At 47.2% G+C, this 16,377-nt stretch overlaps 2 protein-coding genes across 2 annotated transcripts; one reads left to right on the forward strand and one right to left on the reverse strand.

Moving 5' to 3' along the window:
• Positions 1-1,521: 1,521 nt before the first annotated feature.
• LOC128409008 (zinc finger protein ZFP2-like) lies at positions 1,522-7,476 on the reverse strand. The gene is made up of 3 exons (XM_053379155.1): positions 6,491-7,476; positions 5,957-6,089; positions 1,522-4,876 (listed from the first exon to the last, which is right to left on the reverse strand). The coding sequence occupies exons 1-3, from the start codon at positions 7,286-7,288 to the stop codon at positions 3,765-3,767; spliced, it is 2,043 nt and encodes a 680-aa protein (XP_053235130.1). The 5' UTR covers positions 7,289-7,476; the 3' UTR covers positions 1,522-3,764.
• A 1,716-nt stretch (positions 7,477-9,192) lies between these two features.
• LOC128409090 (uncharacterized) lies at positions 9,193-13,923 on the forward strand. The gene is made up of 2 exons (XM_053379298.1): positions 9,193-11,085; positions 13,151-13,923. The coding sequence occupies exons 1-2, from the start codon at positions 10,519-10,521 to the stop codon at positions 13,850-13,852; spliced, it is 1,269 nt and encodes a 422-aa protein (XP_053235273.1). The 5' UTR covers positions 9,193-10,518; the 3' UTR covers positions 13,853-13,923.
• The last annotated feature ends 2,454 nt before the right edge of the window (positions 13,924-16,377 follow it).

Here is a 16,377-nt window from a genome sequence, read left to right on the forward strand (position 1 = left end):
TGTGAATGGCCTAACAATCTGTGCACTTTCCTGTATTTCATTTCCTTTGGATCTCTGCCTACTCACACACAAACTCGTGAAACACTCTCTCTCTCTCTCTCTCTCTCTGTGTGTGTGTGTGTGTGTGTGTGAGAGAGAGAGAGAGAGAGAGAGAGAGAGAGTTTTCTCAGTTGAATATGAATGTGTGTGTGTGTGTGTGTGTGTGTGTGTGTTGATAAGAATTTAGCCAGGCAACAGGTACATTTCACACCTGGCTATTTGCCTGACACCTGCATCATCTAGAGATCATTGGATCCTCAGTTTTCACACGCTAATACCACATTCTGTAGAATTCTATCAGATAAATTAACAATAAGAATGATTCCCCCCCCTCTGTTCAGCCTGCACAGGAGCAGTAAACAATATTATAGTTAATTGTTGTAGCTTGTCTTTATTTACCCCACCCCACTGCCCTGCCCACAGTTGTGAAAAATATTCTCATGTTATGAATGGTCCGTGTCACCATTAAGAAAAAGAGGTAGGAACAGGCAAATATATATGTGGACTGCCCCTGGATCAAGTGACTTTTCTTCTTTAAATTCTCAATGTTCTTAACCTAGCTCAAGGTTGTCATCTGAACTAGTCAGATATTTATCTGGGAATCAATCAGTGTCAGTCCATAATTTGAAAAAATGGCAAGCAGACATTCTGTTCTGGCGACTGTAACCTTGGTTTAAGGAGCCATTTGGCACTTAGCTTATCTTTCTGAGTTTCTGACAATGGTTGTCATATATATGGCATATATGCTCCCTTTTGTACAAGTGACAATAAAGTATTTCATTTTGCCCTGCTGTGGGAATCACTTGCAGAAGACTGCAGTGCCTGGAGACAGACAGTCAAGTTGTGTATCCATAGCAATGATCAGAGGAGAAATGACGGCTGGGAGGAGTGCAAAGAAACACTTATGGGTGCATCTGCAAGAGCACAACTGGACGTCTTCATCTTCCCCAGCTGCAACAAAACATGTCTCTCCCATATCATCTCTAGAGCCACAACAGGAGCTGCTACCTTCCAACAGCTTGACCTCACCCTCAAAGGAGCACTCCTTCATCGTCTCCCAAGATGGATGGATGCCTCTACTGGGCCTTCAATGTGGCAGGCCTTGCCCTGTGGAACTCCCTGCTAAGTAGAGGTTCAGCAGGAATCATTTTGTCTTCTCTTAGACATCTCCTAAAAGCAGTGTTATTGAGACAAAGCATTGCAATTTTCACCAACCAACCAGTATTTATTGATGTTTTTATAGCTCTTATTGTAATTTCATATGATTTACAAATAAGGAATGTGTGGTGTGTGGGTGTAAACCCAAAACACTATCCAATGGGCTTTTGATGAGCGTAGTATAGAAATTTCAAAAATAAACAAACAGACACAGGTTTGCCCCGTAAGAACTAGCCCTGAGGGACACTTTGTTTGCCTCTGTCAGGTTGTCCTTAAAAATCAGAGGCAACAAGAGCGCTTCAGTAAATTTTCTAGAAAAGAAAATTCAGCTTGAGAATGGGCCATATTTATTTTTTAAAAGTTTTAAACACAAGGAAATAACACACATCATTTCCATATACAGCATACGGAATGCACCATTGTTGCCAGAAATTCAGGGCTGGGTACGGGTTGAATGGGTTAAGAACATAAGAGCCTTTGCCAGCTCAATATAGTCCAACATTCTATTTCCCACAGTGGCCAATCAGGCGCCTCTCACTCTTGTTCCCTCGGCAACAGGTATTCACTGACATATACCTCTCAGATTCTAGAGGTACCAAACAGCCATCATGACTGGTTAAGCCACTGACAGGCTTATCCTCCATGAATTCAACCCACCTTTTAAAGCAGTACAAGTTAGTGAAGAACTTAACCCTTTTGCCACTCCTTAATCTTCCAACATTCAGCTTCTTTGGATGACTATGAGTTCTCATATTATGAGAGAGGGAGATAAATTCTCTCTATCCACAATGTGCATAATTTTATATACCACTATTGCGCTCCCCCCAGGGCCTTTTTTTCTAAACGAAAAAGACCCAAACATCATAACCTATCCTCCACCCCCTTGATCACTTTGGTTTTGCTTTTCTGAACCTTTTCCCTCATAGATTTGTATAACAACATTGGCAGTTTTATTTTCAGTTCCTTTCCTAATTATTCCTAGCATAGAATTTGCCTTTTTTTCACTCTAGGTTGGCATTTTCGTTGCACTTTCCACCACAACCTCCAGGTCCCATTCCTTGCCAGTCATCGACAGCTCAGATCCCATCAGTGTAAATTGATCCCAGTTTGGATCAATAATTTTCAAGCTCTTCACAGTCCCTTTCTGTTTTTAAACACCCTAAACAATTTATCAGCGAAATTTGCCACCTCAGTGCTCAACATAGCTGTCAACTGTTCCCTTTTTTTAAGGGAAATTCCCTTATTCAGAATAGGATTCCTCGCAAGAAAAGGGAAAAGTTGACAGCTATGGTGCTCACCCCTAAATCCTAATAGGTTATGAAAAAAAGTTTATAAATACTGGTTGGTAGTGGCTGGCATTCATTGGGACTGGTGCAGCAGGAAGCAGGGAGCCCAACACTAGGTGGCACCAGAGACAATGACTGGCCCAGCCAATTACCGGTAATTCTAGCTTTGCTTTGTCCTCCTCCTTGCTGAGTTCTAGATTCACAACACTGAAACTGAGGAGGAGAGTGCTGACAGCCAGGGCTATCCACTGGACTGGCTGTAATAAGGAAGGTGGGTTGGTGACGGCTGGATGAGGGCAAACTGAGGCTGGTGGGCTCCATTTGCCTTAACTGGGCAGCCTCCATGGGTATTGTTCCCAATTCAGGTCCAGTCTGTGGCTGGGTGGATGTAAGTGCTCTCCGGCTCCTACCACCTACATGGGCTCCTGGTGGAAGGGATCCTCGCCCCCCACCCCAAGCCAAGACAGGCAGAGAGAAGTTCATTGCACACAATTCCTTATTAAGACAATAATACATGAATTGGAAACTTGAAAATGCTAGTTACTGTCAACGCTTCTTCCCGGTCCTACATAGTCCTATCACTAGCATGCAAGCATCTCACTGAACTTTAATCACTTTCTTTAATATCAAAGTTCCTCTCTTGTGTAAACATTCAGCAAATTCTGTAGTCTGATTAAAGCAGATCCACTCTGTGTGGGTTTAAGGGCTCCAAATCTTTGGGGATTCACTGTGAGTTTTATGAAGATCAGATACTCATCTTCAGGCTTCCTCAGCATCAGCTGTCCATTGGGAGCTTCTTCCAAAGTCAGAGCACTGATGCAACTTACCTCATAGCCAAGCTCCAAATACTTGTGGCAGGAAGGCTCTCCAGGCCACCTCTGACTATTGGCTGGGGCAGAGGGAAGTCTGTAGTCTAGCACCATCTAAATGGCCACAGGTTTCCCACCCCTGCCTTACTGGCCAGGCCTCCACAGCCTGGTACCCTCTATAAGTTCTTGGATCACAACTCCCATCATCCCCAACTCTTGCCCATGGTTGCTGGGGCTGAATGGAGTTTAATCTACAGAGTGCTGGGTTGGGAAGGCTGACCTAACCCTTTACCAAAGCCTTAACATAGTAGTGAGGAACCTGTGGTCCTTTGGATGTTGCAGGACTCCAACTCCCACCACACCCAGTTAGCACGGATGATGGGATTTGTAGTTCAGCAGTATCTGCAGGGCCACAGGTTCCCCACCCCTGTCAACACAAATGGCTTCCCTGCGTTCTGGATTCTCTCTAGTGTCAGAAGGACGATGCTCCATCTGCACTCTTTTCCAATAGCCCATACGGCTGTTCTCTGATGTTTGGCTCTTCTCTCCTCACATGCCCTATGTCACTGAAGCCCTCCCCACAATCAGCACTCATATGCAATTTGTCTCTGGGATTCGTTTCCTGATACGAACTTCCACTTGCGCCACCGGCCAAACCCTTCCGACAAGCCGGGCGCTTGTAAGGGAGGACCCCAGTGTGAACTCGTTCGTGTGTCATAAGGCCTGACTTCTGACAGAAGCTCTTCCCACAGCGCCCACACCGATATGGTTTCACTCCCGTGTGGATTCGCTCGTGGGTAATGAGGTTTGAGCCGTCGGTGAAACTCTTCTGGCACACGGCACACTGATATGGTTTCACTCCAGTGTGAATCCTTTCATGGACCCTCAGGTCCGCAGAGGTCCGGAAGTTCTTCCCGCACTCGGAGCACTTATATGGCTTCTGTCCCAGGTGGATCTTTTCGTGCGTCGTCAACGTGCCCTTCTGACGGAAACTCTTCCCGCAGATCGAGCATTTGAAAGGTTTCTCTCCAATGTGGATTTTCTCGTGTGTCGTGAGGGTGCCTTTCTGGCGGAAACTTTTCTCGCAGTGCGTACACCTGTACGGTTTCTCTCCAGTGTGAATCCTCTCGTGGGCAACGAGGTTTGAGCCACTTGTAAAACTCTTCTGGCACATGGAACACCGGAAGGGCACCTCCCCAGTGTGGATTCCCTCGTGGGCCTTGAGCTGTGCAGATTTACGGAAACTCATCCCACATTCGGCACATTTATATGGCTTCTCTCCAGTGTGGATTCTCTCATGGACCCTGAAATTCGAGCTCCAACGGAAACTTTTTCCACAATGACAGTGGTGGATTTTGGGGTGGGCTCCAGTTTCCTCCTGATCTTCATGGACAGGAACGGCTTCATCTGAGCACTTCTCAGGTTTGGTTGTCCACTTGCTCTCCAGTCCCTCCTGACTCCCAAGGCTTTTTCCCTCTTTGCAATAATGGAAGATGTCATCTCCTTGCAGTGATGCATCTGCTGGTTCCTCAGAATCACCCTGCTGAAGATTATCAAGTTGGTTCTCATATACCGGCCCGTCACCTGCAGGAATAAACAGAGTCACATGTCTTGTATAAGTAATTGTTTATTACATTTTAATAATGACTCCGTGACTGTGGAATGCTCTCTCCAGAAAGGCTCACCTGGCAACATCATTATTTGTCTTTAGGCACCAGGAAAAACCATTCATCTTTACCCAGGCACCTGGCCTTTAAATAATCTGTGGCCTGTTAAACCAGGGAGAGGGGGGCCTGCTATTATGTTTCTTTTAGTATTATGCTGTCTATTGCTATGCTTTTTATTGTGTTTTTATAATGCTTTTATTATTGATGCTCTGTAAAATGTGTTCTTAATGCTGTACACTGCCCTAGGATCTTTTGATAATGGGGAGTATATAAATCGAAGTAATAATCATGACAACAGGTTACAGGGGAATAAATGGAATAAAAATTGATTTAAAAATTGTAAGTTGTCACAATTGCCAGTAAAAAAGTATGTGATTTACTGAGTCAATAACAAAACATACTAAGAAGGGAAGGATGTATGGACTATTATAACAAAGGGTTCTACAGTGGACGCTCGGGTTGCGAACGTGATCCATGCGGGAGGCACTTTCGCAACCCGCAGCGTTCACAACCCACAGCGCCGCATCTGCGCACACGCAGGTCGCAATTTGACGCTTCTGCGCATGTGTGAGCGCCAAAACCCAGAAGTAACCCGTTCCAGTACTTCCAGGTTCGGCGCGGTGTGCAACCTGAAAACGTGCAACCTGAAGCGTCTGTAACCCAAGGTATGACTGTATAGTCTAAATTGAATCAATTTTTATTTCAGAAAAGACCTTAATCTGAACAAAATCCAAACACTTGCATAGCTAGCTTGTGGTATGTAGCAATGCTGGGAACTGAACCTGAGAACTTCTGATGTAAAGCAGAAATTCTGCCACTGGGTCATGGCCCAGATTAACAAAGCCATCAAATTCTGGTCAGTCGTTAAAAAGCTCCCCTTTTATGCTCATCAGGTAGCTCTAGAATGCTGGAGACAGGGACTCTGCTACAGAAATAGGAATGAGTCTTCACCCCCAGCGTGTTAACATTCAGCAATTAGATTACAATGAATCCTTACCAAACAAGCTTGCCTCTTCATCTTGCTCCTGCTTGAGCTCCTTGAATGACTGCCTTTCCCAGGCCTCTGGTGGTGGAACCAAGCCTGCCTCCGAGGGATTCACAGCCAGTCCCACACCCAAGGGCCACAGCCCCTGAAACAGCAATGAGAAAAACCATTCAGGATAGGGGAAGATGCTCCCAGACTTCCCATCTCCTCCTCAGCTCTAGGCAGGAGACATGGAGACACCTGCAGGGGCACAGCCAGGTGGGCTGGCCTGGGATTCATTCCTCTCCTAGGTGGGACACTGTGGCACAAAGCAGAAGAAGCTGGTGTTGCTCTTACCTCTTGTCACAATAATCTCTCTCCTGCCCTCTCTTACTAAGCCATTAAAATCAGAGAGGATGGGTGTCTTTTCTAGGACAGTGACACACTACAGACAACAGGGGACCACAGAATTGTTGACCGTCAAAAAATACAAATGTTAAAGTATCTGCTCTCTCCTGAATCCACATTCCAGGACCAGCAGTATGACCCTCATCGAACTCCCCTCACCTCTCCTTCCTGTTTCACCGTGTTCTGCTGTAGCAGGAAATTCTCTGCCAGAACCACCGCCTGGGCACAGGTCTCTGGGCCCTTTTCCCTCACCCAGCTTTGCATTTCCTGGGGCAGGATGGTCAGGAACTGCTCCAGGATCAGCAGCTCCAAGATCTCCTCCTTGGTGTGTCTCTCCGCTCTCAGCCACTGGCAGCAAAGTTCCCTCAGCCGGCCGTAAACGCCTCTGGGCCCCTCCACTTCCTGGTAGCAGAACTGCCTGAAGTGCTGGCGCTGCTTCTCCCTCGCAGTGGCTTCCCCTTCCAAGATGGCCGCCTTCACCTTCCCGTAGTCTCCCCTGTCCTGGGCACTGAGGCTGTTGAAGGCCTGCTGGGCCTCTCCGCTGAGGGCCGGCAAGAGCAGAGTCACCCACTTGTCCAGAGGCCACCGGCAGGAGGAGGCTACTTGCTCAAAGGAGGCCAAGAAGGCCTTAGCATCCTCCCATGGGGAGGGTCCCTCTGATACCTGATGATTCCCCCATCCTGAGTGAGGGGCCTGCAATGTCTTGAGGAACTCCTGCCACTGGGCTTCCCAGCGTTCCTGAAGCTCCTCTTCTGGTTCATGTTTCACCTGCCGTGGATAAACCGTAGCTTGTGATTCTCCAATCCCCTTGATGCATACAAGCTGTGGGGCTTTTGTTCCCCCCAGATCTGTCCACAATTTGACGTTGGGGGTGTTGTGCTCTCCCTTCTGCAATCCTGGGGCCTTTGCTGCCCCTTCATCCACAGACATGTTCACCTCCACTCTCAAGGTCTCCATTGAACTGTTCAAATGTCACGAAGATCATCCAGCCTCTGAAGAGCTTTCTTCATCTAAAGTCACTCCTCAAGGTCCATGAATCTCTCTGTAAATGAGTTCTCCAAGAAAGCATAGAAGACCGATGGTGTTGCAGACAGGTGTTTCTGCTAAAAGGAATTTTGAGGGAGGTGGGAGGAAGAGAGAAATAGATGCACCAAGTTGCCTTGCAGTCACCCTTCTGAGAACAGCGACTAATTGTTAATTATAATAATGTTCAGAAATGAGCTTTCCACCTCACTCAGAACAATCAATTTTAATGCAGCCACAGTCCAGACATTCCTGGTCTCTAGAATTGCAAATTCCAGGGAATTGCCGGCAGCGAGTCTTTTCGTGTGGTGATGGATAGGCTCAGAATTCTTTTTCACACTTGGCTCCAGTGAGTGGGTCTTGGGGAATCTAGTGGGGGGAAACAAAGTAGGTCACATAAGCCTCAAGCTAATCCACCTCTGCTCTATAGCAACCTCCCAAAGTATATAACTGTGTCACCTCTCAACTTTTCCGCAATCACTCCTTTGGGTATGTTTGCTTTATTATTTGTTTTAAGATTTGGAAGAGAGGATAAACTGGGAAGTGCAGGGCAGCTCAGTGGTATATGCAGAAGGTCCCAGGTTCCATCCCCAGGTACTGCTGGGAGATGTCTCTTGTCCGAAACCCTGGAGAGCTGCTGCCAGTCAGTGTGGACAATACTGTGACAGAAGGGGTAATTTTCTGACTCTGTAAAAGGCAGAGCCCTGTGTTCTTCAGCTCGGTGGTGTGGGGCTCAGCTTACATGCATAAGGTCCCAAGTACAACCTCTGACATCCCCAGGTAGGGCTGCCTGAGGGCCTGGAGAGCTGCTGCCAGTCAGTGTGGACAACACAAAGGTAGATGGACCAACGTTTCTAAGAGCAGGCTGTAGCTCAACGGTAGAGCATCTGCTTTTCATGCAATCCCAGGTTCAATCCCGGGAGTCTCCAGGCAGGGAAGAGAAAGCTGCTGTCTGAACCTCTGGAGACCCGCTGGAGAGTAGACAATATTGGGTTTCCTCAGCCCTGCTTCGGTCCACCCGGCCCCTCCTGCAGTTTTATTCCCTCCCTGATCTTGCTGCCACTGCCTCGCTCCTTCTTAACCACAATTTCCCCTTTTAAATTCACCTTTCCCTGCAGACTTGACAGCTGCACTTATCCTCCTGGCTGAAGAGATCTGCTCCTTGCAGCTCCCCTGTGTCTTCCTCCAAGCTTTAAAAAGAGAAGTAATTCAAAAGGCAGTTTGCCACCAGAGGTGAAGCGGGGGGGGGTGTCAAGTGGGGGGTGAGTGATGCGGGTGGTTGGGCAGGAAGTGAATTCTCAGATACTGTAATCTATTCACTGCAAAAAAAAATGCACTGGGGAAAACCCAAGAGTTCCACCCAATCTTCATTTCAGGTTCCCAAGCAGAGCCCTCCATTTGAGGGTGGCTAAAAGGGGTGGCACCGGTTGAATTTCTGCCTGTCCTTCGCCGTCGGGTCAACGCGTTATCCCCACACATCCCAGTATGTTTTGCACTCAATTTCCTTATTGTAAAAATATGTGCCGGGGGGTAAGTGGGATTGTTGCTGAACAGCGCCAAACCCAACTTTAATTGTGCACCTGAATTTGCAGGTGTGTAATTGAATTTCCCCCTCCACACACTGCAAAATATTCGCAGTCTGGAAACAGCTTCAGGTGAAGATGCAATGGGCATCTGCAGGGATTTTGGGGGGTGGAAGCAGTACTGAAAAGGGGAATCCGGCCAATTTCTCACCCCACAAAATGAGAACGGTGCCCGTACATTTTGCCTCGTATCTCAGGTTCCACTTAATTTTATTTTGCGTGTGTTTAGAGAGCGAGATGATTGCAGAGCCAAAGCGCCGCAGCGGCACGTTCTTCGCACGGGTTCCTAAGCAATCGGAATTGCTACTTGGAAAACATGAAAACTGTAGCCCTTGGTGTTTTAAACTACATTCCCGCGGGTTTGTATCGTGGTCTCTCCAGGAATCGGAAAGGAACTCGGTGGTTTTAACCTTTACGTACGCGTGTCTGTGTTTGTGTATCCCTAAAATGGAAGGGTGGTGGGATCTAAACTCAATAAAATAAGCCAATACTTTGAGGTGGGGGCTCTTCCACCATCTTCAATCCCTCCTGGGGTTGATGTGATTCCTCTCCCACTTTCTGGGATATCCGCCTTCACAGCCCACAGGGACTCTTTGCAGAAGGCGCTCCCCCTAGTGGAACCTAGGCGAATGGCATCCCAATACGCACACGCACGCGCACAGGCACCTGCCATGGAGACGCGCTTTCCCGTTGAATCGTAGGCACCGTCTAGTCGGAGGGGAGAGCTCCGTCGCTTTAACCCTTTAGGCTCTCGATAGCCTTTAGCGCTAGACATTGGCAACCGGGGGAGAAGAAGGGGAAGCACGCCCAGAGAGAGAAGCAGGAGGGAGGCTCCCGGGAAGGCGGGGAGCGAAGAGGACGAGCTTCGCTGCAGCGCCTCGATCTTCTGATTTTAAAGAAATGCTTGGATTGCACCCCGCTTTATTTTTATTCTTTTTTCCCTTGGAGGAAAATCAGTTTGCAACGTTGGTTCCCACGATCTACTGCGAGGGCTGACGTCGCGCTGCAGCCGAAACCTCCGGCCTTTCCATTGCTGCGTTTCCGCCTTGGAAGTTTGACTTTGCGAATTGCAAAATTCCAGAATTCGGCATGGATTGACTTCGCCACGGCATTTTACGACCCTTTTCTTATTCTTCGAGTTCTCTCTCTTTTTTTAGTCCTGTTTTAAAATCTACTGGTAGGCTGCTTTCAGCCATTCCGGCAGTCAAAGCAGGGTGCAAAACAACCCGCTTCTTCTTCTTATATCAACATTTCTGCAGGCTTTCTGCCCGCCCCTGCCCACGATGCTTGCTTTGAAGCGCTTTGGGCCATTTTGAGCCGTTTTGGAGAAGCTTGTGCAAGTCGTCGCAAAAGACTGGAAGGGGAATCACTGAATTGTAATTTTGGAAGGGACCCCCTAGGGTCATCCAGTCCAACCCGTGGCAATGCAGGCATCTTTTGCCCGCCGCGGGGCTTGAACCCACAACCCTGATATCAAGAGCTTCCTGCTCTGCTGACCGAGCTATCCAGCGCAGCTGCCCTCGATTCCGTCATCACCATCCAAATAAACGATCTCGCAGTTGCCGATCCTTTCTCGTGCGAATGGAGAACCTGGAGGCCATCGTGCTGGTGATCCTGGCCACGCACAACCTGGTGCGCCTCCACCTGCACCGGGGCGGCGTGGCTGCCCGCGCCCGGCGGACGATGCGCCGCGTGATGGCCAACCACGTCTCGCTGCTGCACCAGCTGCTGCCCGACGCGTGTCCGGACAGCGAGGCGCGCCTGGTGGCCGAGGAGCTCCACGCCGGGCCGCACCGCTTCTGGTCGCGCCAGGTCAGCCAGGACTGGTGGGAGCGCGTGGTGCTGGAGACGTGGCAGCCCAGCCAGTGGCTGCAGGGCTTCCGCATGACCAAGGACACCTTCCTGGCGCTGTGCGAGGAGCTGCGGCCGGAGCTGCAGCGCCAGACCACCACCATGCGGGCGCCGCTGAGCGTGGAGAAGCGCGTGGGCATCGCCCTCTGGAAACTGGCCACCACCGAGTGCTACCGCTCCGTGGCCGCGCACTTCGGCGTGGGGCGCTCCACCGTCGGGGAGGTCTTCATCGAGGTGTGCCTGGCCATCGAGAAGCTGCTCTTCAGGAAGGTGGTGGCCCTCGAGGACCCCAAAGAGGTGATGGTATTTTTATTTATTTTATGTACTTGCATTCCCCCCCCCCTTTGTTACTACTACTACTACAGTCGTACCTCGGGTTACATACACTTCAGGATACAGACTCAGCTAACCCAGAAATAGTACCTCGGGTTAAGAACTTTGCTTCAGGATGAGAACAGAAATTGCGTGGCGGCGGCAGCGGGAGCCCCCATTAGCTAAAGTAGTGCTTCAGGTTAAGAACAGTTTCAGGTTAAGAACGAACCTCCGGAACGAATTAAGTACTTAACCTGAGGTACTGCTGTACTTTTGTTTGCTAGCTTGCTTGCTTGTTGGTGTGTGAGAATAATTTTTAAATTAAATTTTCTGTTTTACAATTTAAAATACTCATGTTACACCCTTTCCTCTCTTTCCATGGTTCACTTTACATATCATAAATCCCAGCATGTTTTACAAAAACTATACCAGTCATAGAATCATAGAATCATAGAGTTGGAAGAGACCACGAGGGCCATCGAGTCCAACCCCCTGCCAAGCAGGAAACACCATCGGAGCACTCCTGACATATGGTTGTCAAGCCTCTGCTTAAAGACCTCCAAAGAAGGAGACTCCACCACACTCCTTGGCAGCAAATTCCACTGTCGAACAGCTCTTACTGTCAGGAAGTTCTTCCTAATGTTTAGGTGGAATCTTCTTTCTTGTAGTTTGGATCCATTGCTCCATGTCCGCTTCTCTGGAGCAGCAGAAAACAACCTTTCTCCCTTCTCTATGTGACATCCTTTTATATATTTGAACATGGCTATCATATCACCCCTTAGCCTCCTCTTCTCCAGGCTAAACATGCCCAGCTCCCTTAGCCGTTCCTCATAAGGCATTGTTTCCAGGCCTTTGACCATTTTGGTTGCCCTCCTCTGGACACGTTCCAGTTTGTCAGTGTCAGTATTCCATTACTGCACCTATCAAAACTTATTTACACTTTTGAATTTATCTTAATGTCAGCGTTTTCAGCAGTACACAATTATTTCCCATATATTCAATAAACGCTTTCCAGTCTTCTTTAAACGTATCTTCCTTTTGTTCTATTTATTTATTGTTGTGTTGACATTTCTTTCTTTCTTTCTTTCTTTCTTTCTTTCTTTCTTTCTTTCTACTATTCCTTTTCTTTTCTGTTTTATAAAGATTTTTATTAGTTTTACATAAAGTTATACACAATAACTATAACCATTCCAAAACAAAAAGATTTGAAGGTTCTTTCGAATCTTCAGACCTCCCTCCCTCCCTCCACAGGTTCCATTCTAAATATTTTTTCTTTTTCTTTTTTCCTGCATCTTTTACCATTATCCATCTATTATATAATCACAGTAACCAAAGGTCATTTCACTTTACAAGTGTCATTGTATTCCTGCCAATGATTTCAGCTTACAGTTGTCTTTCAATTATATTAAAAAGTTATTCCAATCTTTTAAGAATACTTGGTCTTCCTGGTTTCTGATCTTTCCCGCCAGTCTTGCCATTTCTGCATATTCCATCAGCTTGGTTCGCCACTCTTCTCTGGTCCGTACTTCTTTCTTTCCATCTCTGGGCTAGAAGCATTCTTGCTGCCATCGTTGCATACATAAATAGTCTTTTATTTTATTTTGGTAGTTCCTCACCTATTATACATAAGAGAAAAGCCTCTGGCTTGTTAACAAAAGTTTTCTTAAACATTTTCTTTAACTCATTATATATCATTTTCCAGAAAGCTTTTACCACCCCACAGGACCACCACTGAGCTGTATAGAACCAGCTCAAATCTGTGCTGAAAATGTAAAAGGAAAGAGGGTACCTTTTATCTACTATGTATTCCTTTTCTGGGACTGATTGATTGATTATATTTCTGTGCCAGTTTTCATTCAGACGACTCCCAAAGCAACCTGATGCCCACTAGATGTTTAAGACTCCAAGTCCCAGCATTCCAAGTTCTGACCAGGGCTGATGGGAGCTGTAGTACAAAACACCTGGCTAGCACCTGTTTAAGGAAGCCTGGCCTGGATGATGATGATGGGTCGATCTGCTTTCTAATTCTTCCATCTTTTTGTTTTGAAAGGTCATGGCAGGATTTGAGGAAATGGGGTTTCCCAGCTGTGTGGGGGTCATGGACAGGACCCACATCCCCATCATCTGCACTGTCCGAAAGGGGACCAACATCAGCCAAAAGGGGTTCTTCCCTATGTCAATGCAAGGCACGGTGGACCACAAGGGCCGTTTCATTGACATCGAACTCAGCTGGTGCGGTAAAGATAAGGACGCCTCCTTCTTCCGAAACTTAGCCCTGTGTGAGGCGATGGACCAAGGGTCGTTCGTACCTGGGACTCATTCAATGACCATTGGCAACGTGGAGATCCCCCCGCTCATCTTGGCCGATGCGTCCTATCCCTTGAAGAAGTGGCTCATGAAGCCCTTCACTGGTAACCTCAGCCCCCGCCAAGAACATTTCAACTCCCGCCTAAGTGACTGCAAGAAGGTGGCCGAAGAGGCCTTTGGGCGGCTGAAGGGACGGTGGAGGTGCCTGGCCACCCGCTTGGAGGTGGCCGAAGAGAACATTATCCCCGTGGTGGTGGGGTCTGTCGTGCTCCACAATATTTGCGAGAATCGTGGACATGCTTTGGTGGACGGGCCTTGGGCCCAAGATGGCGTGTGGGACCAGGCCCCTGAGGGACACTTGAGGCTCCCAACGTCCCCAGAGGATGCACGGGATGGGAGCCTGGTGAGGGAAGCTCTGGCAAGCTACTTCATGAGCAATTCCTAACTCCTCATGGAGCCCTTGGATGAAAGAAAAACACAAACGTTTCGAAATGCACACTTCAGTTCAGTTCAAAGCAATCTACCACAGAAAGCTCCTGTAAACTGTCTTCTGAAGCCTTGTTGTGAGGTGACTTTTGCCCCTACACCATGTGGTGTTTATAATCAGGTCCTGAGGTAAAATTACCTCAGAACACAGCCTATATATATGGTGAAGTGGCACTCCATGTCTGTGGTCACCACAACGAACAGTTTTGTGAATCCACTTTTTGTGTCACAGTTGGCAAAGCTATGAATTTGATGCAAGCCACTACTCTTGCCCTGTTTTTGTTTTTATTGCTGTCATTTTTATGGTTGTTACCTGCGTGAAACTTTGGGGAATGGCAGTTTATAAGTATTTTTTAAAAATAAACAGTAAGAACATTTTTTAAAGGATTCCCAGCTCCATTATTTGCCAATGTGTAATGAAGCAGTGGGGAGAGGGCTATTTGTACGAGAGAAGGAGCGGTTAAAAAGCAGGGGTGCTTAATCCCTTTCCCTACCACCACTTTTCTACGGGACCATTTCCTGTTTCCCCCCACTTTACCAGCAAGCCCACCTAGGAACACCCTGGGTGAGGTGGTGTTTGAGCAGGTGTGGGGAACCTTTTGCCCTCCAGATGTTGCTGAACTACAGTTGCCATTGTCCTTGGCCATTGGCCACACTTGCCGGGGCTGATGGGAGTTGTAGTTCAGCAACACCTGGAAGGCCAAAGGTTCCGCACACCTGATTGGACACTGTTGTGGAGGAAAAGAGGCAGATGGGTTTGGCAGCCCTGCTTTTGCTGCTGAATGTGTACTTCCTGAATTTGGAGATGGGACAGAAAGGAGGTTGCTAAATCTGAGAATTGGATTTGCTCAGATGTTCCTCATACCAAGGTAATGTTACCAAGGGAGAACACACCCTGAGGTAATAGAATGTGTACATACCACTCCCCCACAAAAAGGTACATATTTAAAATATACATAGAAGCCTGAAGCAATCTTAACAACATTACAAAATTTTCTACCATCATAAAAACACACACAAATATATTGCAACCACTTTTGTTGTTGTTGTTTTTCACATTAACAGCATGATTCTCCTCAGGTTTACTCAGAAGTCCCAGTGTTCCCTAATACATGGAATCGCAACCTAAGTTTCTCCTGAGGATTTTCCCCAAGAGTGAATACAAGATGTAGAGCGGCTCACTTCCATTTCCACCCTCCCAGCTGGAGCCAGGGCTCTGATTCCTTGGTCACCTCCATAGAAAAGGTGGGGCTCAGCATCCCCAAATATAGAAATTTATTAGCATGCTGTAATGCTAACCACTTTGAATAGATGGTTATCTGAGGGCAAAGCAGGAGAGGACAGCTGTGCAGAAGGAAAGGAGCTCCACACAACCAACGCTTTGGGCAAAGAGGTGTGTCTGGACCAGTCAAAAATCATGCCGTGATGGTGGTGTAGCTCCCCTGTAATAAAACATCAGAAACACTTTACCTGCTCCTTCATTTTCTTGCTGTCTCTCCTATAAAGCATATGATTTTTTGTGTTTTTATTTTATTTTATTTTATTTACTTCCATATCTCAGGCTACGGACTCATGGAAATAATAGTAAGTTGGTTACATGAAAACACAAAATCTGTAGAAAATACAGAAAAATCTTAAGGTTGCATCCACACCGTATATTTAAAGCACATTTTACACACATGGTTCTCCCTTCTCCCCTCAAAAAATCCTAGGAGCTGTAGATTACCCATCACAGAGCTACAATTCCCAGCACCCTTAGCAAACTACAGACCCCAGGATTCTTCAGGGCACTGAAACCTCGGGAGCATCTGGTCCTGCCATGTGAAGAGCAGAGAAGCTGCTGTGTTGTTTTCTAGCTGTGGTTGGTCTGCACATCCCATCAGCCTCTGCAAGCCCAATGGACATGGATGTTGGGAAGTGAAGTCCTGCAACCTTGAGGGCACCAGGTCCCCAGACTTCAAGTCAGGGTGTTTGCGTCTCAGCAAGAGAACAGCTTGCCTGTATTGCATTGTACCGGATGCAACTTGAACCCAGTGCGGTGTAATAGTTAGAGCCCTAGCATGGAGTCCTCACACACACCTGGTTCCTACCCAAGCCTCCTGCCCCTCTGCGCTTTTGTATTTTGCTTTAAAAAATAATCAGTAATACACAGGGTTGGCGGGGGGAGGTTGCTTGGTTTGTGAGGGAGTTGCCTGTTATTTCATGGGGTGAATAGTGCCTGTTGTTTTTTTCTTAAGTACCATCAGTGTTGTATTGTTTGTTAACACCCTGGAAACTTTCAAAAATGTACAAAAATGTGCCAAGTAATTGCTGGAGATACGGAGATAATTCAGGAACTTTCTACCACATGTAGTGGTTATGTAAGAAAATACAGGTATTCTGGGGGAGTATTCACTCAGAACTGCAAAAAATGCTAAAGATCTCTTTTTAAAAAAACCAGAGGCCTGTCTCCTGGGAGTTACAGATTTGGATATTCCGCAAAAA

Source organism: Podarcis raffonei, chromosome 2, assembly GCF_027172205.1.
Source record: "Podarcis raffonei isolate rPodRaf1 chromosome 2, rPodRaf1.pri, whole genome shotgun sequence".
NCBI lineage: Eukaryota > Metazoa > Chordata > Lepidosauria > Squamata > Lacertidae > Podarcis > Podarcis raffonei.